The sequence below is a fragment of the Akebia trifoliata genome, chromosome 3, assembly GCF_017979445.1.
Source record: "Akebia trifoliata isolate Shusen 1 chromosome 3, ASM1797944v1, whole genome shotgun sequence".
NCBI lineage: Eukaryota > Viridiplantae > Streptophyta > Magnoliopsida > Ranunculales > Lardizabalaceae > Akebia > Akebia trifoliata.
The window spans coordinates 35298324-35321865 of record NC_141377.1 but is presented as its reverse complement, the minus strand read 5'-3'; the positions used below and the strand labels follow the sequence as shown (position 1 = coordinate 35321865).

Genomic DNA, 23542 nt, shown 5'->3' with positions numbered 1-23542 from the left:
GGAATTATACCAATAATTCCAAATACAAAAGATGTGCTGGAGAGCTATGACGAAAAATTTGTTTGTAAAACAAATCAAGTAATATTTTTTTTTTTTCACAAAATCAAGTCGTTTTCTTGCACACTATGTGAAAATTGGAAAGACAAGAAAATTTGACGGGCTGAGGCCCATAAATTTTATAAATCGAATATCGACAGTCGTAGACGGTTGAAATTTTTTATGTTCCCCGATTCGATGGCTTAGAATCGTCGAATTTCTCCCATCCTCCATTAATTTAATGGTTTCGGCCCGTTGAAAAAAATTGACACGTTGGATCATCGAATTTTATGCAAGTTGACGGTCTCGCGCCGTCAAATATGACTTTTTTTTTTCATGTTGTGGTAGGATGATCTATTTCAAATACTTGTCAAAGTCTTGACACTAATTGACGTTGAACTTTCCTTCCTCATCCCATCAAAGTCTTGATGGTGTATCAGACTACTAACTCGGGCGTTCAAGTAAGCCTCACGAAACAATGTACTCGTAAAGAGGAAGAAGAATAGTTTTCAACCCTATATAACTTTAGTTCGACAAAACTCACCAATCTAGGCTTAGTCGAGTACTCGTGTAGACAACATGTTAGGATTGTTGTAACCATAAATGCAATATGGGATGGTTAGTGAAGTGTTTTCCCCATCAAATGTAATAAGGTTCTTCACGCTCGACACCAAGTAATGAAACCACATGTATGGAACGGAAACCATGTAATAGAAATTTATTCCAGTTTCTCTAACAAACACTCAAATACTCAACAAATACAGCGAAAATCTGATAAACCCTACTTCCACTCTACCCACTAGCCATGAACAAGACTAGACCCCATTGCCTCTCACAATATTGCAAAACATATCCATTCTATGCATCCATGCGAATGATGCACCGAACACCCTCTCCTTTAAGCATGAGATCGAATGCTTTGTTGATTTCAGAGAAAGAGACTTGATGGGTGATAAAGTTGTCCAGTTCAATCTCCTACACGTTCATCAAACACAAAGAAGAATGAATACCGCACGCATTCTTATTATAAAAACAAATCAAAGTTCTTTGTACCAAACAATAAATGAAGTAAATTAGTTGGTTGGTGAAATCTATTTGATTAAGTGGGTTTTAATCTCACCTTGTTCATGTATTTTTCCACAACAGCGGGAATATCGGAACGGGGTCTGAAGTTGCCAAAGAAGGTACCCTTGACAGTTCTCTCATTTAGAAAATTCATTGGACTGGTCTTGAAGATGTCATCTTGTTTTGGTACACCAACAAGCACAGCAAGCCCCCATCCCTGTATCGAAATATTTAGGATTTTTCAGATTGCAAATCAATGTGTGAGATAATATTCTTCATTGTTTGGTAAGAAAAAAAATAAAATAAAATACATCGTGAACGCATTCAAATGCAGAAATCATGGCTTGGATGCTCCCAGTACACTCGATGCTACGATCCACTCCACCATCTGTCATCTCAGCAATCACCTGGTGACCAAATACAAAATGGACTTAGATTTCACTTGAGGAAAGCGAGGCCAAATACATTAAATTATGATTTATGATAAGTATTTAGGGGGGAAAAACCTCTTGAACTGGTCTTTTATGCTCTTTCGGATTCACAAACTCCGTAACGCCAAACTTCCTCGCTGTTAGATGGCACGCAGAAATTGTATAATCAAGAAGATCAAATATATAGTAGTTACAACAAAACCACATAATTGTATCCAATTATAGAATGTAAATTCATTTACCTTCTTCAAATTTGTTGTGGTTCAGATCGACACCAATAATCCTCGTCGCCCCAGCAATTTTCGCCCCATAAGCAGCCTAATCAGTTAAACAATCATATCATCGTTTTTTTTTTCATCAAGTCAAGTAATAATAAATAAACGCAAAAAGAGTTTCCTATGTAAGTAAGAGAAATAATCTCACAGCAAGACCGACGGCTCCCAATCCAAAAACAGCTACTGTTGAACCCGGCTTTGGTTTTGCAACGTTCATCGCAGCACCCATACCTGAAACACAAAAGAGAAATAATGTTGAAATCAATAACAAAACATGTATTTTAAAAATATGCAAATAGAATTGAAATTGGATTTTTCGTTTTTTTTTCCAAACCTGTAGAGATTCCACAGCTAAGAACACAAACTTTGTCAAGTGGAGCTTTGGGGTTGATCTTAGCGACACATCCAGAGTGAACCACAGTGTACTCACTGAAGGTTGAGGTTCCAAGAAAATGCCCTATGGGTTTTCCTTTAATGGTGAACCTCGACTTGCCATCGTTGATCATCACATGTCTGTCGGTGTTGATTCTTAAGAGGTCACATAAGTTGCTCTCCTCTGATTTGCAATGGCGGCAATCTTTACATTCCCCAGTAAAAACAGGGAGGACATGATCTCCCGGTTGAACTTCCATTACTCCCTCCCCCACGCTCTCAATGATCCTGAATACCGACAAAATTAAATAAACTTCATACATAGATGGAAACCAAGATTTAAAATTTCGTCTCAAGTAAAATATTATCTCAATTGTGTAAAAAATCAAGACTTCTATTCCACGACATTGATTGTTTTGAGCCAGGGTTTTGTTCCAAACAAAATTGAACAAACTGTGTATGGATGGAAACCTATCAAGAAAATGTCTCGGAGACAAAAATCGAGACTTCAATACCGACAAAATACAAAACCATTTAATCAAAGTGATCCAAAAATAGAGATTTAAAATGTTCTTCATTACAAAATCAAAATTAAACAAATTACTTACATTTTTTTTTTTTTGCAAAGGGAGCGAGATTAGTGTTTAGTAATTAAAATAGATTGAACATTTCATTGAGAAATTGTCTCAGATTGGGACAAAAGCTAAGAATTTTATACCGAAAACATTGAATGTCTTGGCCGGTTGTTACATAAATGTTTTGATACATTCTAAGACTGTAAGAGCTGGAAACTACGAACTAAATTAATCAAATTATCCACACAAAAAAAATAGAAATTTAACATGTTCTTCATTCCAAAACAAACAAAATTAAATGTATTGGAATAGTGGCTTGATAATAATTCATACCCTCCAGCTTCATGGCCAAAGATGCGAGGAAACACTGGAGTCTGTCCCTGAAAGATTGAGAACCCATTTCGGTTTAAGTATCAATCCAATGTAATTGTAAAAAATACAAATATCAATTCAATTGGAATAGTTTCACTTGTTAATTAAAATTGAAAAACTGTTTTTGTTACCTTGGCTTCCCAGAAGTAAACATCGGTGTGGCAAAGCGCAGTGTAGAGGATCTTCATGCGAACCTCCATTGCTTGTGGTGGTGCCACCTCCACTTCTTCTATCACTAGTGGCTTTCCTGCTTCCCATGCCACGGCAGCTACAGCACACAACAATCAAAACCAATCAAAATATGTAATAATTCAAAATAAACACATACCCTATGAGAGTAACATAGAAAACCAATGAATCAGAGATAATTCAACTAGTATAGACCCAACATAATTCAATAATAAACAAAAAACCCATTAACAATCTCATTAAAGAGGAACCAAATCTTAAAACTATTATAAAATTATTCCAAAAAAGAAAAATGTGACATAGAAAATTTGACAGCAACACTACAAACAAGAATTCAGAAGGAAATGGGCTTAATTAGAACACATGAAACAATCCAAAAATCAAAGAAAAATAAAATAAAAACAGATTGATTGATGAAGATGGGTTACCTCTGCATCGAATGACTTTGCCAGCAGTGCTAGACATCTTTTCTTTGGATTTCGATGATGTTATTTGTACTTAAGTTGTAGTGTGGTGAGACTGATGCTTGTGGAGATGAGTATTTATACTTTTTTTGGGACATAAAATTCGGGATTTAAAACATTTATCTTTAAGGGATGATTACGTCTTTTAAAAATAACTGTCCTCAACAAATCGATCTCCTAAACAAATCGTTTTCTACCTGGCACACATCCCGATGTTTTAAACTCCAATAACAAGTTGCCACGTTGATACCGTTCGTTTGTTATTGTATATACGGGACACCAAAGGCCAGTTCAGAGTTTTTCTGGATAATTATCATCGATGCGAAAACTACGGAAAAAGCTTTGAAGAGACCAGTCGATTGACACGTGGCTCTTTTCACGTTGTGGATTATTTTGACTTCCGCCATGTTCTTAGAATCCAGATCATGTGCGCCGCCACATTTCATGGAATTAAAGTCTAAAATATCTCCATTTCAAAATTCCCTTGAAATATGATTAATGTGTCATGTGTTGAGCTGTGGGAGCAGGATTTCATTCCTGTATCGTACGTACATAGGATCCAGACTCATGTTTTTAAAGGGTCTTTTTAACGTGTCCCTTGAGTGATTTCTTTTTTTTTTTTTTGGGGCTCACAAGAGCCCAACAGTAATTTGACACAGATGACTTAGAAGTTGGAGAGCAAGTTGTCCCTTGCTCGCACATCTCTAGGCCCAAATGGCATGTCTTATTGGCAATCAAACAACATAGACTTCTAGATTTCATGCAAAAAAACAAATTTTCGAGCTTATCCAACTTGTTGAAAATGAACGACTGAACACCCAAATTTAAAATTTAAATTTAATCGTAAAAAATATCTTTTTTTATAATAAATTTTTTTTGAAATTTATAAAATTTTGTCCTCTACAACATTGGTGATGGATCATATTTTTAATTGCCAAAAAGTGCTCTAATCAAGAAATTTTCATTTTACCACAATGGGTAGGAGAGAAATTTTTTCTCTAATTGCTTACGCCAACAATGCCATATGTCAAACGAGTGTTGGATTGTGAGAAAATTTACTCACAACACGATGAGCAAAAAATCACTCTTGATATGTGGTGCGAATGACATCGGCAATAGAGAGAAATTCTCTCTCTCTTGCTTGCATGTCCTCCACCCACAAATTTATTTTTTATGATTTCAAATCATAGAAAGGGTCGTTGGGCCCACATTAATTATCACATTGACAATCCAACAACACAACCTTCAAAATATTCATATTAAAAAAAAAGGTTTTTCGAGGTTGATCCAAGGTGTTGAAAATGGACGGATATCAAGCACCCAAGTGCTTGGGTATAGGCACTTGTGCAGACTATGGGGTTGTAGGGCCATATGTGGGATGTACAATATAATAAATTCTTCCACATAAATTCTTCTAAAGTCCTTTATAGAACTGTAAGAAGTCGACGACTTTGGGGAGTGTTTTATAGTTATTATCTAATGTGGAAGGTGTGCTGCAATTTGTCCCAAATCTCTTTCTGAAAAAGGGTAATGGTTTGCCGTTGTTCTACCTAACCTTCTGGCTTTACTTGATCTATATAGTCAGAGAACACAAGAATTGCTAACAGATCTTGTTACAACTCTCGTAAGTTTCCATCGCTTCCCTATCATTTTTTGTATAACTTTCGAATGCTACCACAGTTTAGTTAGCAACTTCTCTAAAATCATATTGGTGTCAAGCTTATCAAAAGCATGAGGTGTAACTTTTGTTTGGCAAAGCTTTTTTTTCTTAAAATTTATATACTTGATACCTTTATATTTATTATAGTTTTAGATAATGTTATTGAAAAAAAAAATTTGGAATACATTTCTGACTGTAAATTCATCTATTGCATGGGTTTTTGTCTTTTAGAAACTTGTTGTATTTCAAGTTTGAGATTGTGAAAATCTTGGAAAAAAAAATTGTAAGTAATAACTTTTTTATTAATTTTGGAGTATTTGTTGCTACAGAAGGTGGTAAAAAATATAAGAAAATGATTAAGAGTATCTTAATAGGTATGGAAAAGTTGATTTTAAAAGAAAAGAAACAAAACAATAGGAGGAATTGAATGGTCTGGATGAAGTTTGGGTTCTTCTTTAAAAAATAATCCACATAAAAACAAGGATTTTGGGATATTTAATTTTTAAAAGGGATTGTATAAGTGTTAGTTTTTAGTTTTGGGGCTTTAGTTGACTAACTTTAGAAGAAAAGAACTAATAAAGAGAGCAAAAAATGATCGTATTATGCAGGGGACACTCGAAGCATCACCTTTCGTTGCCTAGGCCCTCACCTTTTGGTGCCTTTGTATTTCAGCACCTAAAGGAGGCAAAGTGACTTGGCCTTGCTTGACAACGCCGAGTACCTAATGGAGAGCCTAGAGAAGGCAAGGCGATTTGGCCCCACATCGCAACGCCGAGCACCTAGTAAAGCACCATTTGCGCCTTCTATAATACTGATTGGTTGAACTGTAAATATCCCTTGAACCCCAAGAAAAGGAACACTAGGACGCTAACATCATCATACCCTTTGAAAAAGCCTATTACAAGATTGTCCATAAATGATTATATTAATTTTTCCTATTTTGTAATCTTAATAATATTGCTATTTTCTAGTAGTGTGATCAACATCTAAGGCTTCTAGGAGTCGTGTCAAACATAATCACTACAGTAAAATAGGGCTATAGCGACGGTCTCGACCGTCGCTATAGGTACAAAATACCGTCGCAAAAGCATCTAACGACAGCCAGGGAGGTCGTCGGTTGTTGTCGCTAAATGGTCCATCGCTGTATGTATATGAGTTATAGCGACAGCCGCGCTGGCCGTCACTATAGAGTATTATTTTTTAAAAAAAAAATTTAATTTTACACCAGCCCCCTCATGTATTGTTGAATATTAAAAATACCCCTATGTTTTGAAATTAATGACCTTGACCCCTATTACCAGTATGAAAAGACCCAAATGCCCCTCCTATCTTCAACTTTAAAAAATCTATTTGCCAATCCAAATTCTAATCTACAATTTGAAACTCCTGCAATAAACAATCCAGATGCATACAAGACAACCTCCACTTGCTTGATTCCATTGTGGATTAATTCGGTAGCATGCCTCCCTCAAATCTACAATACTTCGCCTTACTTGTCGTGATAACAACACTATTTTGTGGCAATGTTTCTCAAATACATATATACTTATTTGATTCCATTGTGGATTAATTCCAACACTTGGTAACTGCAACCACGAAAAATCAAAAAAATAAAAGATCATAAGTAGAATTTTAAAAAATCAAAACTTTAAAAGCACAATTGAAGATGAATCTATTGTGCATGAATCGGATCAAGAATTATCCCTACAGATCTGAACAAATCCAATTTCTGAGGTAGCTTTATTGCAACAAAATCGTTGCAAATATCTTATAGATGAAAAATGATAATCTAGGACTAGTTTAGAAACAAATTGCAGTCTAGAATCATACAAATGAAGATGAAATTGAACTATAAAAACCAATCCAAAGACATGATTTTTAGCACTAATTCAACTAAATATAAAGAACAAACATGAAATCCATAACTTTTAGAAAGAACAGATGAAATAGATCTCACCATCCACTACGTCATAATGAGCGAAAAACGACTGTCCATGAATACCTACGTCGTCCATGAATCCCTCACTATCATTCCTACTCTCTCTATCCATGAATACCACGTCGTCCATGAATCTACACATATGCACATACATGTGTGTGTGACAATTTAAAAAAAATTCATGTATTTATTGTATTTTTTTAAGTACCTTTCCCTTAAGTAGCCAACATTAGTGAAGTAAATAGGAGCATCAATGTGAAGTATGAGAACTCCAGGAACGGTATCGGCCACTGGATACTGATCTACACTTCTGTAGATCATGGAGTTAGGGATGTTGCCCATGACACAGGTTCTTGGCCTTGCAGTAGCAAGTGTATTTAGAGCAGCTTTCCTAATTTCACCATCTCGTTCCAATGTCAAACCAGCAACAAGTTGCAAGGACTTCAAATAATTATAGTACCCGTCGACATTTAGAAGACCAATCTGTACCACATACACATAAAGTTAGAACACCAAGTCAGGTTCATGAAGTCATAAAATTCCCTCAAAACAGAGGTATCAATCAAGATAATAAAAAGGCACGGTAAAACTTTCATTTTGATAGGTGGTTGGTTAAGTGTAAGATGAGGTTTTGATCCCAGGTCTGGAATTGCTGCACACAGTTTCAGATCAATATGACCCATACCTGTAGCTGGAAGGCTAGCTCTAGCCCTTTCTCCTGCGAGGACTTCCCTTGAATGCAATTCCTATTTTACATATATTCAATAGAACCGGTTCAATACGAATCAAAACTAAAACAATATAAGCTACTAATTCAAACCTAGTTACAAGAAGGGCAGATAAGAATGTGAACAGTGGCACACCTTTTGAGTATCATCCATAACTGCCTTGAGGAAAGCCACATCATGTTCAAGTCGTACATTGTCAGAGTGAACGATATTTGATAGGCTGTTGGCCTCTTCTGGTGCAAGCTCTACGCTTGCCATCTTCTCTTTCAGCAACTCCATTTCCTTCACTGGTCATACTTCCAGCAATATCATTATGAATTCATCTAGTGATTTCGTTCTCTGCTCCATTGCTTGAAAATATCAAAATTGGTTTTACTAGCAGAGACGATATAACCCATGTCATTATACATTGGTCTATCCCGAGGTAATTCAACAATGGTTTCACACATGCGCAATATATATCTTTTTTGTTAAATTTTCTAAACAATCACTGATTCAGCTTATGACAGCAGAAATACTCAGCCCGCACATAGTTTTAGAATCAGGGTCAAGTAAGGTGTGTCCTGTTCCTATAGAATAGGAACAGTGTCTATGTGGCACATCTTGGTTGGAGTTTAAAGAACATCGGCTCCTAACCAAACCATTTTCTACTTTGCGTGTAGCCCTATGTGTTTTATCTCCAACCAAGAGGTGCCAAGTAGACACTGTATGTGGCTAATAGCCTACTATAGGAACGGGACACCGCTCTGGATCACGACTCGTAATTTTCATAAAATTATTGAAATTCAACGGATTAGAATCAAGTTTTATAATAAGAACGTTAAGGCGAGATGGTTTATCAAATATCTATAAAAAGCTCTATTGAATCAAAATTCAAGAACATTTTGTAGTTTAAAACAGACCTCAATAGGTACAAGAGCTGTTCGAATGACCCTGCATATAAGAGATTCACCAGAACCAGAAATTAACAAAAAAAAAAAAAGCATTTTAATAAGAGCCAGAAGTTCATAGCTTGGTTTCATTATTAAATTTATATGAAAAATACAACCATCATGATATTTCTTAGTTACCCAAGAACATGGTAGCCACCATCATAAACTGTCTGAGATATCAAACCCATCAATCCATAAACCAAATCAATTCTCCTTTTCACCTGTAATAATCAATACTCATTAAACATAAAAGAAAAACCCATAAAAGATTTCACAAAAGCAATCAAAAGAAATACACAAAAACTACCAATTAATTAACTAATATATGACTTACAACCCAAAATATGAAAAACGAAGAGGAACTCAATTCAAAACAGCAAATACCCATTAATCAGAACCCTTAAAATCATTTAAAATAACTTTTCTGGGATGGCCTAGAATCATCTGCTGCCCATACTGCAATTTAGATGGATATAAGTGTGGTCACTTTCAGAATTTAAGGGACATTTCAACCTTAACTCGACACACATTTCAGTTGTTGGAAACACCAGCCTCAACAAACGTGCTGCACAGACAAGTCATCCAATAAATTCCTTTTTTATGGGTAAAGTATGTCATATATAATGAGATGTTTCGATAATAAGGTCTCAGCATATCAGTGACGTGTGGTGCATACTAGGTGAGTGTCTCCAACCAATGCTAAATTTCATAAAATGGAATGGGTTTCTAAGTTAATGACAAGCACAACCCCTGGTAAAGAACATCAAATAGGTAGGGTCATCGTCATCTATGCCTTTTCTTTGATTCTAAAATCATTTTGTTATATTGTTTGTCTTCTTTTGGATTAGTGTTTGATCTTGCCTAACCAAATACATGTATGTATCTATATATATATAAAGAGTTCCTCGAGTAGGTGAAAGAATTTAAAGACTGCTTTGGAAATAAATAGGGTATGGACTTGAATCAAGAAGTGAAATGGAAGCTATGATCCTTGAATTTGCAATAGTAAATGATCTTTCAATAGCAATTTTGTTTTCGAAAAGAGAAATAAAAATTTAGTTAATTCAAGAGTAGAGCAAATAAAAACTTGATAGACTTTTCTCTACTTATGGGAAATGAGCGATCAATATGCAAAGACTGTCAAAGATGTAGGCCTTGCACCAATGGGTGATAGGCAAAATTGATTGCGATGGTTTAGTCATGTGCAATGACAACATATGACGGCATCAGCAAGAAGGAATGTGCGAGCTGAAGTTATAAGGGAGCAAGATTATTAGTAAAAAGGGCATCAATTAACATAGTGAGTATGAATATAAAAGAAGTTGAAATAGCAGAAGACATGGCTTTAGATATAATTGAATGGAGGAACATGATTCATTAAGCTGACCACAAATATTTTGGTAAGGCTTTACTCATTATGATAACGAGTTCCTTAAGTCAAAACGTTTTCCGATGATACATGACTTATAGCTGAAGTATAAACTAATATGTGGGCAGATGTCCAATGGAAGGTTGAAAAATGAAGTGAGCAATAACACAATTACCCATAAAACAAAGTATAAAGATTTATATTATACAACAATGCAAAAAATATAAATCAACATGAAGAAGCATCAGGCAAGGATTCACTAGTTTTATAAATGATGGCTTTAGAAGTTCTTTTTATGTCAAGAACCTTATCCATTCAAAGACACCTGCAGCACAAAGCGAAAATAAGCATAGACGAAAGTGATCTTCACTAACTTATGAGAATTTATAGCTAGGACATGGTAAAGGTAATAATATATCAATAAAACACCACATTAAATATTCATACCTTGCACTTCGATCAACCCAGCCAACAAGAATTGTAGGCCATGCTAAGCCTCGAATCTACCAAGAAAATAACAGTGAATATATTAAGAAGACCGGAAAAAAAAAAAGAGAGCACAAAAGCAGCTTTGTGACACAAAGTAATTGATTTATAACTTATCAAAAGAAAATAAAAGACGGAGAGTTAACATTCATTTTAGAGGTGAAAAACTCAACCCTGATTATTTCTAAAGCAGATTTGCCGCATAATGTAAAACAACTTGATAAAAGGTTTACTTGGTAAATAAACCTGAACGTATGCATTTGCAGCTGGTACTATATGCAAATTCTTTGGCCCAATAAAAGCTGAAGAGGAACATAAAAAATAAAAATAAAAAGTCAACTAGTCGCTGGATGTGCTTTTCTTTGGAGTGCTTCCTTCTCTTAACAATAAATGAGCTTTAAGAAAAAATAACAAGACAGAAATTCCACAAAAAAATAAGAACTACTTCGAAAATCATGCCAAATACTTCGAAGTTCACACTAGAATGGTTTAATGAGCCCAATGTTTTATATAGTAGCATTTGGTAGGGCACGCTGTGCTTGAAATCTAAATCTACTATGTGAGTGCTCCACAACTTTTTGGTAACAAGTAGTTAAGGCAAAAGCAACACCAGGTGATCCCACATGAGTATGTTCTTCAGGAAACCCCATATGAATAATATGTTTTAAGGAATTTGTGTCCTAAGGATAAAGATAGAACTCATAACAACAAAAGCAAAACTATAAACAATGAAAGAAAAAGGAAAATATACTAGCTCACAAGGCCACAAAAACATGAAGTAATAAATTGGACTTGTGCTCTCATTTACCCATTAAAAAAGGTGATGGAACAACCAGCTGAGTTACACATGGATAATCAACCAGCTGTTCCTCCCGTTGCATATGTAATTACCATATATCTAACACTAATCATAAAAGGGAATTATAAAACATATGCTCAAATCAAAACTAACAATAGCTATGGCAGTAATGGACTCATTCATCCATTGATTCTCCTCTAGTAGATGCTCAAGCACGATGAAAGCATACATTCTTGTGAACATGCTAGATAGTATGAAATATAGATAGATTAATAGATACAATGGTCCAGCATTGTTCCGTCAATATGGGATAATCAAGTTTTGCAGCTAATCTAATGAGAAGTTGTTTCATGCCTATGAAAACAAAATCCATATCTAAACATAGCAACCTGAATAAACATTTAACAAAGATCAAAACAGGGACAAAAGAATGAATTGAGATTCCTCTGTCTTAAGTTTGAACCCATGCGACAATCTTCAATCAATGCCAGCTTAGCAAAACAATAGTAAATTTGAGCAAGCATTTAAAAGAGGACAAGTACATATCCCAATACAGCATTCTATAATCAAGCTTGATTACTAAAAAATCTTAGAAAAAGTATTAAAAACCTAGAAAATGAAATCTAGGGTTTAGGGTTCGATTGCTACACTGTAATCAAAAGTATCAATTTCTTTGATTAAAATCTTCGCAATAAAAATGAAAAATTAGGGTTTTGGTTCGAAACTAAACCAAAAATTGAATTAAATTTATAAAAATTGGGATTTTGGTTTGAAATCGAACCAAAATTTGAATCAACACTATAGAAATTAGGATTATATATAGAGAGAGACCAATAGCTCAACCTCACAAATCAAAAGAAATAACCAAAAAAAAAAATCACTACGTGAGACCGAGAGTTCAAACCCTATAACAGAAAAATCTAGGATTTCTGTTTCAAAGGAGATCGGATCGATAGAAAGAGAGAGATCGACAGAGAAATACCTTAATTTGAAGACCCGTTTCAAAGGAGATCTTAAGTTCGACTTTGAGATGAGAGAGAGACGGAGAGACTTCGTTTTCGAGCTTGAGATGAGAGACAGAGATCAGCGTATGTAATCAAGCTTGAGACGAGAGACAGATAAATCAGCGTTTGTAATCGAGCTTGAGATGAGAGAGATCAGACTCTTCTATTTTCGAGCTTGAGAAGAGAGACAGAGAATCAGTGTTTGTAATCGAGCTTGAGATGAGAGAGATCAGACTCTTGTATTTTCGAGTTTGAGACGAGAGAGAGAGAGAACGTGGGTGGATGGTCTAAATGACTCTATATCGACGGTCAAAATCTGACCGTCGGTAAAAGTCGTTGTTATAAGTCGATTTTCCTGTAGTGAATGTACCCATGTCAACATCAATACAAGTGTTCTATCCTTTTTACATAGGTTGAAAGTAATTGATTAAGGAGGTTCCAATATCCTTGGAACCTTATTGATCCTCGGAATTTTTTTGTGTTTATCCTTGTTTTCTGTGTATCCAGTTTTTAATCATAGCTATTTACAAAGATAAGTTCTAAAAGTTTGCTTAGAGTAGCAAGGAAGCAAATGACATGTTGACCAATTGATACAAAGTACAAAGCATTCCTTTATGCAATCTAGATAGGAAATGGCAAAGCCAATAGACTGTTCTCTAAACTGTAGGTGGACAGATGGATTGTTTCTGGTTAGGAGAGGTGATGCATCCACTTCTCTTTTTTATGTTAAAAAAAAAAGGTTGATTGATCTACCTAGCCCTGGGAATGGTTTTCTGACTCAAAAAGGGAAACTGTCATAGTGGGCTCTTTCATTGTATACCATTGGATTGTTCAGCTGTGGATAGATTAATACAAGGAAGAAAGAAAGATATTGGAACCTGTTGGGTGTAAGAACTTTAGTTATAAAAAGTTACACTGTTGTCTATTTTTATACAATTTGACATTTAAAAACAGAAAATTTGTACTATAATCATCACCATCTAAGCCTTATCCCACATAATGGAACCGGCAACATGAATACTATTTTGCCATTCAACTATACATAATAGAGCTATATTATGTCAAGGCAGCATATATTCAGATCTTATTCCATTCTCACAATCATTTTGTGTTTTCCTCTCAAATTTTGAGTCTTTAATTTGCATCAAAGCACTCCTCAGTTCACGTATTTTTTACCCATTAGGAACCTCGAATTTATGAGCCTCAATGTATCCTTTTGGGTTGCCTTGGATCCTAACCAATACACCCCCACACACATACCACTCATTCATTTTATGACCTAGCTAGCCATGTCTATTAGCATAATGGACCATTGCATTTGAATCGACACAATTCCTTTCTTTGTGCTTGGTTTTATTCAAGAAATTTAGTCCAAATCATCACATTGTTTAAGGCTTGATTGCACATTGGACAAGTGAGACTGAATCAATCCAACACATACTAATGGTCAATTAATCAATCAATCTAATCATGAACAAAACAATCATGGTTAGTTCTTGAACCATAGAATCCATCATGGAAGCAATCCATCTATTACTGATCCCATATAACTTGATGGTTAGTTCTAAGTTTTTATCTTCAGGTAGCTATTAAATGCTAATTCTTCCATTAAAAAAAACAGACTATCTTGTTAAACAACAGAAGATACATTTCTGGTTCGAAAAGAACAACGTTTAATTCAATTAACTAGCAGTAGCAGAAAGTAATCAAGAAAGCAACTGAACTTGCGCTGACTCACATACAAGTCCTTCAACCAGATTCCCTCTGCGCGTATATCAGTACCCAAAGCTAAAAATACAAAGGCCTAGTTTGAACTGTGGCTATAGCTGTCGAAGTACAATCATGTTCCCCTACTCCTATCCTACATTTGCAATGTGGAGCTGGTGGTGGACTAGCTTTACTGGATAAATGGAATTGGGATATTTCCTCCTATTTTAATATTCTACCAGGAAACCCTCAAAGAACTTCTATTATTGTTGATATACATGGATATGGAGTGAGGGATTTGAATATTGATGGGAGAAATAACAATGTGGAAAACAAGACTAGATGTAGATGGATTGGATTAGACCTGAAATCTAATATGATCCAATCTAATAATCCATTAGAGTTTAGATCTAGGATTTGAGATTCAATAAGATAATGGAACGATTCTGGATCAACCATGTCTCATTACAACAGGGATATGAAGATCACATAATATGCGGGGAAATATTAAAATTATATCAAAATCTAAAATTACAATAGATTGTATCACTGCAACTGCATTCTAGGTATTGAGATTGATACGAAATACATCGGATAAAAAACCTAAATCTTCTATCAAAATCTAAATACATCGGATAAAAAACCTAAATCTTCAATCCAAATCTAAATATATCGGATGAAAAATCTTAATACAGCCTATATAACGAAAAGAGGGATTAGAGAGAATACCTAACCCGAAGTCGTAATGATTCTTGCCTTGTTGCGTGAGGTGATGCAGCAGGTGAGAGTCCCTTTGTGACCAACCTGATCAATTCGAGCTATCTCTGACCAATCTAGATCGAGATCGATCGATCAAATAGAGTGGGAGATGAGATCTATCGAGGGAGATAGATCGAAAAAGAGATCGATCGAGAAAGAGACTGCGACAGAAAGATGGAGAGGTCGATCGATCGAGAGAATGAAAAAGCGAGGTCGATCGATCGAGATAACGAGTGTGAGAAAGCGATGGATACGTCGATCGATCGATCCAGAGAGATAAAAGGCGAGGTCGACCGAGACAGAGACTGTGAGAGAGAGAGACTGTGAGAGGTCGATCGATTGATGTCTATGAGAGAGGCAGAGAGAAAGAGAAACCGTAACACAGAGAGAGAGAGAGAGAGAGATAAAGGGCGAGTTCGATCGATCGATCGATGTCTGTGAGTCGTGAGAGGCAGAGAAAGAGAAAGAGAAACAGTAACAGTAACAGTAACAGACAGAGAGAGAGAGAGGTATAGAGAAACAGTAAAAAACGTGGTCCACGGGCCGCGGAATTTGAGTTTTAAAATTCGACGGGCCAGGCCCAACAAATTTTTTTTATGAAAATTTGCGTTTTTCACGTAGTGAAGTCAGAAAATTATAAATCTTTTACAATATAAAATATGTGTGTGATTCTTTTTATAAAAGTATTTTATAGTTAACACTTAAAAAAAAATACTCTTTATAATAGTCCATTCTAGTAGTAAACATCGATAATCCAAAATGTATGATTTTATTTAATTATTGAGATACCTCTAAATCGTTACATTTTCAACTCAATGTATATATATATTACAATAGAAAATATGAAACAAAATTCAGAAAAAGTTAACAAATGTATATTGTCCCATTGTGGATAGAATATACACATTTAAAAAAAAAGGGATCACTATGGATTACATGCCCAGTATGTTCATGAATGGTTGATGGGGCTGGAAAGCTAACACATAAACCTAAACATTTCGTGTTTTAACTATTTTCAAAAAAATAATATTTCTAAGAAAAACATAAGCTGACATAAAACCCATTTGTAAAGACAATAGAAATCCATATTTGCATAGTTTATTTAAAAATATATATATTCATCTTAACACTCATCTGGTTTCGATGATTTTTCCTATTTTAAAGTGATATGTTCGACTTCTATCCAACTACTATGGTGGAATATTTTAGAATAATAATTTATTAGGTAAAATATAAATAAGATTTAATCTGTCAAATGTTCAGAATAAAAGAACAACCAATCATCACTTTAATTCATTATTCAAAGCTTTTAATAAAACAACCCAAACATTCTTTGAGGGTAATTCATTACATAGAGTTTGAAAATTTTAATTAAATTACACTAAAAAATCCCCACATGGTATATTGTTTGATATAATTAATTTCGAGACAAATTAAGATTGAAATAAGATAAATATAAAAATAAATTATTTTGTAATTCGACTAAGACACCTCCTCAGGATAAGCATCTGAAAATTTTGAATAAGCAATATGAAAAAAATCTCTAAAGGTACTACTATACTCACCCATGATTTAATTAAGATAATAATCATATTAAATAAATGAAGAATATTGTAAATATTTTATTGTATAACTAATAAAAAAAATAAAAAAAATTACATGCAATGATAATTCATGCAAATGTCTCACCCACATAACATGGGGCATTCTTTTACTAGGCCATATACCCAAATAACACAGGGCCATCTGCAGGTTCTTTGAGGCCTTTCACCTTACGACACTCTAGCTCCTTCTTGCTAAATCAACATTTTACCAATCCGTTATGTTAATTGTGTTTCATTAAGTATTTTGGAGTAGGGTAGGGTGAGGTAACCATGAATTTGGGGAGACATCTAAGGTTTTTAAAAGTTTAAAAGTTTGTTATTCACATCCCCCAATAGTAGCCTAGGTTCCAACAAATTGGTGTGGCATTGATCCTATAGTTTGCACCCATTTAGACTAAAATACCCCTTATCTCATCATATCTATTGATTATTGATTTTTGAATCACATGAAAACATCTTAGAGTTCAATGTAATCAACCAATAATATTAAAATACAAGTCACATTTTGGATCAAAAGAAATAAGTTTTGTATAATAGGAAAGTAACACAAGGCATGGAAGAGTTTTACAGAATTAAAAATTATCAAATTTCTGAAATAAGCATTAATTAACTACCCCATTTTCTCTCTAACAATTCAAAAAATTTAAAATTAAAAATAGAATATTTTGAAGTACCTTTTGACATTTTAAAATTTCAGAAAAAAACCCTCCTAATTTAACCTTGCATAAAAAGATCAAAATACCTTCTTTTTTTAAAAAAAATTTCTCAAAATTTAATCAATAAATTCATTAATATCATCATATTATTTTTAAAACTCTGTCATATAATATATCATGATAAAATATAAGATTATCATAAAGTAAATTATATAAAAATAAATAAAAAAGTCAAAAAATATGTAAAGGTCGAAATAATCCAAAAATCTTCTATCTTCTAAAATTTAGGAAATCTGATATAATTTATAAAATTATGTTTTAAGAATCTTTTATGTTTTAGTCAAAGTGATATTTTGACATTTGGAAGTCCAAAAATACAAATTACTTGAATAAAAATGATGATAACGTCCCTAAGTGTATATATATATATATATAGGGTCAGGTTCAAACGACAACCATTTCAACACACATATAGACAACGTGTTTTGTCTTATATGGGCAAAAATGTTTGGAATGGGCTGATTTTTTGTGAGGATGATCTCTGTGGTGACGAGATCATCTTTGCCAAAAATCAGTTCATTATGAAACTTCTAGACCGTCCAATTTTTGTAAATCAATTTTGATGAGGTTACAAGTTTTGGAATGGGATGATTTTTTGCCAGGATAATCCCCTCATCACAGAGATCATCCTCACAAAAAATCAGCCCATTCCAAACATTTTTGCCCATATAAGACAAACACGTTGTCTATATGTGTGTCGCAATGTGTGTCGCAGGAACTCGACCCATATATATATATATATATGGGAGCGATTCAGCAGCCCCATTATGGTGCCACACATTTTCTAAAATATGGGTTACAAGTTTTGGAATGAGCTGATTTTTTGTGAGGATGATCTCTATGATGAGGAGATCATCCTCACCAAAAATCAGCCTATTCCAAAACTTCTAACCCCATCAAAAGTGATTTACAAAAATTGGATAGTCCACGATTCTTCAACTTGTAAACTTGGGTTAGAAGTTTCAAAATGAGCTGATTTTTGGTGAGGATGATCTCTTCACCGTAGAGATCATCCTCACAAAAAATCAGCCTATTCCAAAACTTGTAACTCCATCAAAAGTAATTTACAAAAAATGCATGGCACCATGTGTGGCACCATAAGGGACTGTTGAACCGCTCCCTATATATATATATATATATATATATATATATATATATGGGTTAGAGGTTTTGGATTGAGCTGATGTTTTGCGAGGATGGCCATTATGATGATAAGATCATCCTCCCAAAAAATCAGCTAAATCTGAAACTTCTAAATCCATCAAAAGTGATTTACAAATTATTGGAAAAAATCGACGGTCCACATTCTAAATCACTTTTAATGGGGTTAGAAGTTTCATATTGGACTGATTTTTTTTTTTTTTTGGATGATCTTCCCATCATAGAGATCATCCTCACAAAAAACCAGTTCAATCCGAAACTTCTAACCCATATTTTGAAAATTTATTATTGTTACAGTGTTTTTACATATGTTTTTTCATATGTCCCTTGATCCGTTCCCATATATATATACATATACTATTATATTTATATACTTCATTATTTTTAGGATATTACAAGATTTATATCTAGACTCCCGTTGCCAACAAAAATAATCTCAAAAGGGACATAACTCATGCATAAAGGTCCCTAGTCTTTTCATGGTGGTGCCCAACTCGTAGACACCTCCTAAATAATAAACCAACTAAAAAAACTCTTAAATGAGCGCATAAACTTTCAAAAGAGCCTTGGGATCCAAGAATGTGAAGTCCATGTGGATTTTCACAAAAATCCTTGACTCAAAAAAAAAATTTCAACAAACAACATTTTCTATTTTTAGCTTGCTGATTAAATTAATTTATTAACTTTCTAGAACTAGACTATGGTCAATTTTCCTAAGATCTCTCTATAACTCTCTCTACTTTCAAAACCCGAAAAAATTGAGTTTTTTAGTTCACCTTTAGTCAATCAATGGATTCAATCCTTGCATATTCAAGTTTCAAACAACGAAGCAATCCAAGCAACAACTACTTTATCACACAAACGAGGCAAATACACAGTCTCACAAACGAGGCAAATGGTTAGAGGAATTTGATTTCTGCATAAATAGCAAAATCAGCAAGTCATCTTATTAGCGTTTATGCTAAAAAAAAAATTCACACAAAAGTGAACAATAGCGAGTTAGCTCGCTGACAAAGGAACAGTCTCATACACCAATGCCACGCCAAGAATCGACTCGAATCCAAAATTCTTGATTTGCAATGCAAACAAGTATTGGATTCATGATTCAATACAGAGATTAATGTCTTGAACATGTTCGATAACTAATGTGGAGATTGATCTAGCAAATACCTGATATACTAATCAGAACAAAGATTGGTGTCAAATTTGTGCATGATTGCTGATTACTTCAGAGGTCTCTAAGAGTATGATCTAGAAAAATGAAATTGGATGATATGTAAGAGGATCAACCTCTCCTTTTATAGATGCAAACATGTAGCTTTTAAGAAAGTTTATCCAAAAGTTTCATTTTTAGAAGGAAATTTCCCCATCCAACATGTAACATTTCTTATTTCTTTTTATGAAAGAGAATCACGTGAGAATATTTTGATGCCCCACTCATAGAATTGTCTTTAATCCTTTGGATAATTGTCATTTAGAAGGATATCTCTCTTTTCTTATTTTTTTTAAATAAGATTTATTATGTTTCCATTTTGGATGGGATTCTTTGGGATTTCCCATATTCTTAGAATCCGTCATTGGGATGTTGCCTGCTTTTCTTTTTTGTTGTTTAATTTTTCTCTTTAATTTTCTTAGAAGTCTTTCTTTTAATGTTGAAGATTTTTATACTGAAATTTTTGTGTCCGTCACCTACTGTTCTTTTGTTTGAAAATTGTTTAGGGTTATTTTGGTAAAGTTTCCTTTGTTACAAAGTTAGGTGGGAACAAATAATTACAGTCTCCACAATTTTTTAAATTATTGTTTAAATTTTCATTCTTTTCAAATCCTTTTTATAAAAAAAAATTTATTTTTTTATTTGAATTCTTTATTTATTTGTTTGAATTTTTTTTAATGTTTTTATTTTGGTTTCATTATTTTTTGCTTGTTTAGTTTTTTTGGTTAATGTTTACTTGTTTATATATCTTGTTAATTTTTTAATGTTTGAATTGTATTTTTTTATTTGCTTATAATTTGAACATATATTAAGTTGTTTTCCAGGTTAAGGACATTTTTCATAGTTTTAGGATGTATTGAAATTAGATTTTCTTATAGATTTTTTTAAAGATGCCGGTTTCAGATTCTTTGTGGTTTTTCGATGTGGAGAGTGAGAGCGGGTCCATTGAGGGGGCATTTGGTAATATTGAAAAGTTTTCGAGAAATTTGTGGAACGTGGTTTTTATGCTTGTTTTCATGTGTTTTGGAGTGTTTTCCTAAGTGCAACATGATTTTTATACGTGTTCGGGGGTGTCAGTGGTATTTTCATCATTTTAATCAAATTTTTAAAATTTGACTGAAAGCTTAGTTTGCTCCAAAATGACGATTTCTATATCCAAAAGTCGTGTATTCCTTCGAATTCCAAAAGTATTTTTGTCATTTTATCAATTTTTGCGAATTTCCCGATTTTATGGAATGTGTGCTAAGCATGCATGATTTCTTTGTCTATGGGTGTCGTAGGAAGAAAGACATCAGAAAGAACTTTGGAATACGGAGAAAAGCTCGAAGAGGCTTTGCACAGCCTTCGTTTCTCAAATTACCTTTTTGCTCATTATTAGGAATGCTTAACTGATTCTTTTGTTACATTATTATTTTTAAAATTGTTGAATGAATCCATTCACTAACAATTAGATGATGAAAAGTTTATCAAAGATTGGCATTCCTTATTTCTATTCAACAACATACAACTAGTTCCTTTATGTTGGGTAAGTGATTGTTGAATCCTTACCTTGAAATAAAAAGGATTGAGATTGGTGCAATATGATCCATTAGTAGGGATAAAAAATAAGGTAAGTCACTAAGTCCATTCTTATGAAATACCGAATCAACCATGTCGATAAAATTTTAAATCAGGCGATTGAAAAATGGGATGTTTACAATAGGTGGTGTTGAACCGGCTTCTTTCTTTAGATTTGAAGGAGTGAACCTTGTTGGAATGCTTATTGTCCTTACATCTCAAAATGCTTTTTTTTTTTTTTTTTTTTTGAAATTTCCTAAGAATTTTAAAATTTTGTTTGTTTTTTTTTATAACCTGGTATCCTTGTAGACAATGAATTGAGACCCATATCTGGCCTTTTCCTAGACCATAGACCATGGTCTTGTCCAAGGACTAGTCTCGAGGCACGTGCAATATTCGTACATCACACACACCGGGTAAGTGAGGGTGCACCCTTGTGGGTGCGCTATGAGGAATTAATACTCAAACTGGATATCGAACTAATGATCTACAGGCATTAACTGTTTATCAATCTAAGATTGCCATTGAGCCAATCCCTCAATGTAATTTTAAAAATTAGTTATTCCTTGGATTTCTATTTTCGTAAGAGTGCCTTGAAAAACAAGTTTTTAGACTTTTCTCAGCCATTGAATTTTATATAGTAAGCAAAGCCTTTGGTATTGTGTTTCTATTCGTAGGGCTATCAATGGATCAAAGCTGATTTTGAACCAATCTAATAAGAATCAGATTGGACTTGAAAATGATCTTATAACCATCTGATTAGGTTTTTATCGAATCTCAATATTAGGATGCATACCCAATCTAATAACAATTGGAGTAGGCTTGGATCATGCCAAACCAATTTGATATACAAACTCTAAATAAACTTCACAAATTTAATCAAGGGAAAATTATTTAAAAAAATTCAATTTTTTTTTAAAAAAGATACAAACTAAGTCATTGGACCACCTTAGCCGAAGCTTCAAAATTTACCCCACCAAGCAACCTAGTTTCAATTTTTTATTTTAAAAAAAATGAAACTAAGTCGTTTGACAAGCTTGTTTCAAAATAAAAGGTTGAAACAAGGTCGTTAAATGACCTAGTTTCATATTTTTAAATAAGGAGGGGAAGCAAGGTCGTCAAATGACCCTTTTTCAATTTTTTATTTTAAAACAAGGTGATCAAACGACTTAGTTTGAAAATTTGCAACGGTCTAGTTTTCGCAATGGGTAGAAATTTGAATGAAAAAAGATGGTTCAATAGCCAATTTTCAGTTACAACCTCTATTTTTCACTTATAAATATGAGTTTTAGGGAGTTCTTCCTCACTTGGTTTTTGTGGTCTTACTTCCCTAATTCATATTCTCTCTACATTTTCTCTTTAAATTTCTTTTTTTTTTCTTAATATTCTAGTTGCTACAAATAATATCAAATTTTCTAAATGACTCAAAAAATTTATTGTATGTCGATATGGAAGTTAGTTTGAAGATATTACATACATCGGTGGTAATGCTTGGATTTTAATGGTAACGGTAGAGATTACATTGCCAGAACTACATACAATGGTTGCTTCAAATTGTTACATTAGAATGACATTTATCTCGAGGCCAATTATTACAATAGATTCTCAACCAATATTAATTGATATTTATAATCAACCTACTTTGGAACAAATATTAGAAGTGAACGAAAATTCTCAAATTACAATTGTTTTTGTAGCTTATCCTGAAAACATATATAATTCAAGGAATATTGAAATGCGTCAATCAAATTATAGTCACGTGAATTTACAAGGTCAACGTAACTCATCAAATCAAATACGTGAAAACATCTATAATCCGGCTGTACGTGATCCCGTTTGAGCATAATCTTATTTTAGAATAAAAAGAGTTCAATGGAGATAGTGATGATCCCATTGTTGATTTATGAAGTTCATCATCCTATGATGATAAGAATAGGCCTGAGATTTATGTAGGCAAGGTTTATAAAAATGTTTAAGTAATTTCGATTTGCAATTCTTGATTTAGCAATTAAAAATAATTTTTCTGTATATTATGCATTAAATAATAAAGAAAAAGTAATAGTAAATTGTGATGTTGTAAATTACACATGACGTGCATATGCTAGAAAGATTGCAAATGGTAATATTAA

General features: G+C 33.6%; 2 protein-coding genes across 8 annotated transcripts; both read right to left on the bottom strand.

Annotated features, from left to right (window-relative positions):
* Nucleotides 1-725: 725 nt before the first annotated feature.
* LOC147406596 (alcohol dehydrogenase 3-like) lies at nucleotides 726-3884 on the bottom strand. The gene is made up of 10 exons (XM_086434708.1): nucleotides 3744-3884; nucleotides 3258-3394; nucleotides 3088-3134; nucleotides 2142-2467; nucleotides 1956-2038; nucleotides 1775-1850; nucleotides 1608-1669; nucleotides 1413-1508; nucleotides 1157-1318; nucleotides 726-1011 (listed from the first exon to the last, which is right to left on the bottom strand). Exons 1-10 carry the CDS (start codon nucleotides 3778-3780, stop codon nucleotides 895-897), a joined length of 1143 nt encoding a protein of 380 aa, XP_086290834.1. The 5' UTR covers nucleotides 3781-3884; the 3' UTR covers nucleotides 726-894.
* A 2795-nt stretch (nucleotides 3885-6679) lies between these two features.
* On the bottom strand, nucleotides 6680-10826 carry LOC147406595 (uncharacterized). 7 transcript variants are annotated; one of them, XM_086434704.1, is made up of 7 exons: nucleotides 9177-10825; nucleotides 9009-9039; nucleotides 8242-8393; nucleotides 8064-8124; nucleotides 7587-7861; nucleotides 7397-7512; nucleotides 6680-7025 (listed from the first exon to the last, which is right to left on the bottom strand). In XM_086434704.1, exons 3-7 carry the CDS (start codon nucleotides 8298-8300, stop codon nucleotides 7006-7008), a joined length of 531 nt encoding a protein of 176 aa, XP_086290830.1. In that variant the 5' UTR covers nucleotides 8301-8393; nucleotides 9009-9039; nucleotides 9177-10825; the 3' UTR covers nucleotides 6680-7005. The 7 variants fall into 7 exon arrangements, with proteins under 7 accessions (XP_086290830.1, XP_086290829.1, XP_086290825.1 ...); XM_086434703.1 differs by having other exon boundaries at nucleotides 8242-8481; nucleotides 9177-10824; XM_086434699.1 differs by lacking the exons at nucleotides 8064-8124; nucleotides 9009-9039 and having other exon boundaries at nucleotides 9177-9259; nucleotides 9423-10826.
* Between the last annotated feature and the right edge of the window lie 12716 nt (nucleotides 10827-23542).

Bases quoted from the DNA above. Each gene is read 5' to 3' on its own strand.
- LOC147406596 (XM_086434708.1), bottom strand. From the start codon at position 3,780: ATGTCTAGCACTGCTGGCAAAGTCATTCGATGCAGAG. The intron at 3,135-3,257 runs GTAACAAAAACA...TCAATCTTTCAG, and splicing joins TTTACTTCTGGGAAGCCAAG to GGACAGACTCCAGTGTTTCC. The intron at 1,670-1,774 runs GTAAATGAATTT...GCCATCTAACAG, and splicing joins CCACAACAAATTTGAAGAAG to CGAGGAAGTTTGGCGTTACG.
- LOC147406595 (XM_086434698.1), bottom strand. From the start codon at position 9,201: ATGATGGTGGCTACCATGTTCTTGG. The intron at 8,394-9,176 runs GTAACTAAGAAA...AAGTATGACCAG, and splicing joins GGTGGCTACCATGTTCTTGG to TGAAGGAAATGGAGTTGCTG. The intron at 7,026-7,396 runs GTGAGATCTATT...TCGTGGTTGCAG, and splicing joins TCATTATGACGTAGTGGATG to TTACCAAGTGTTGGAATTAA.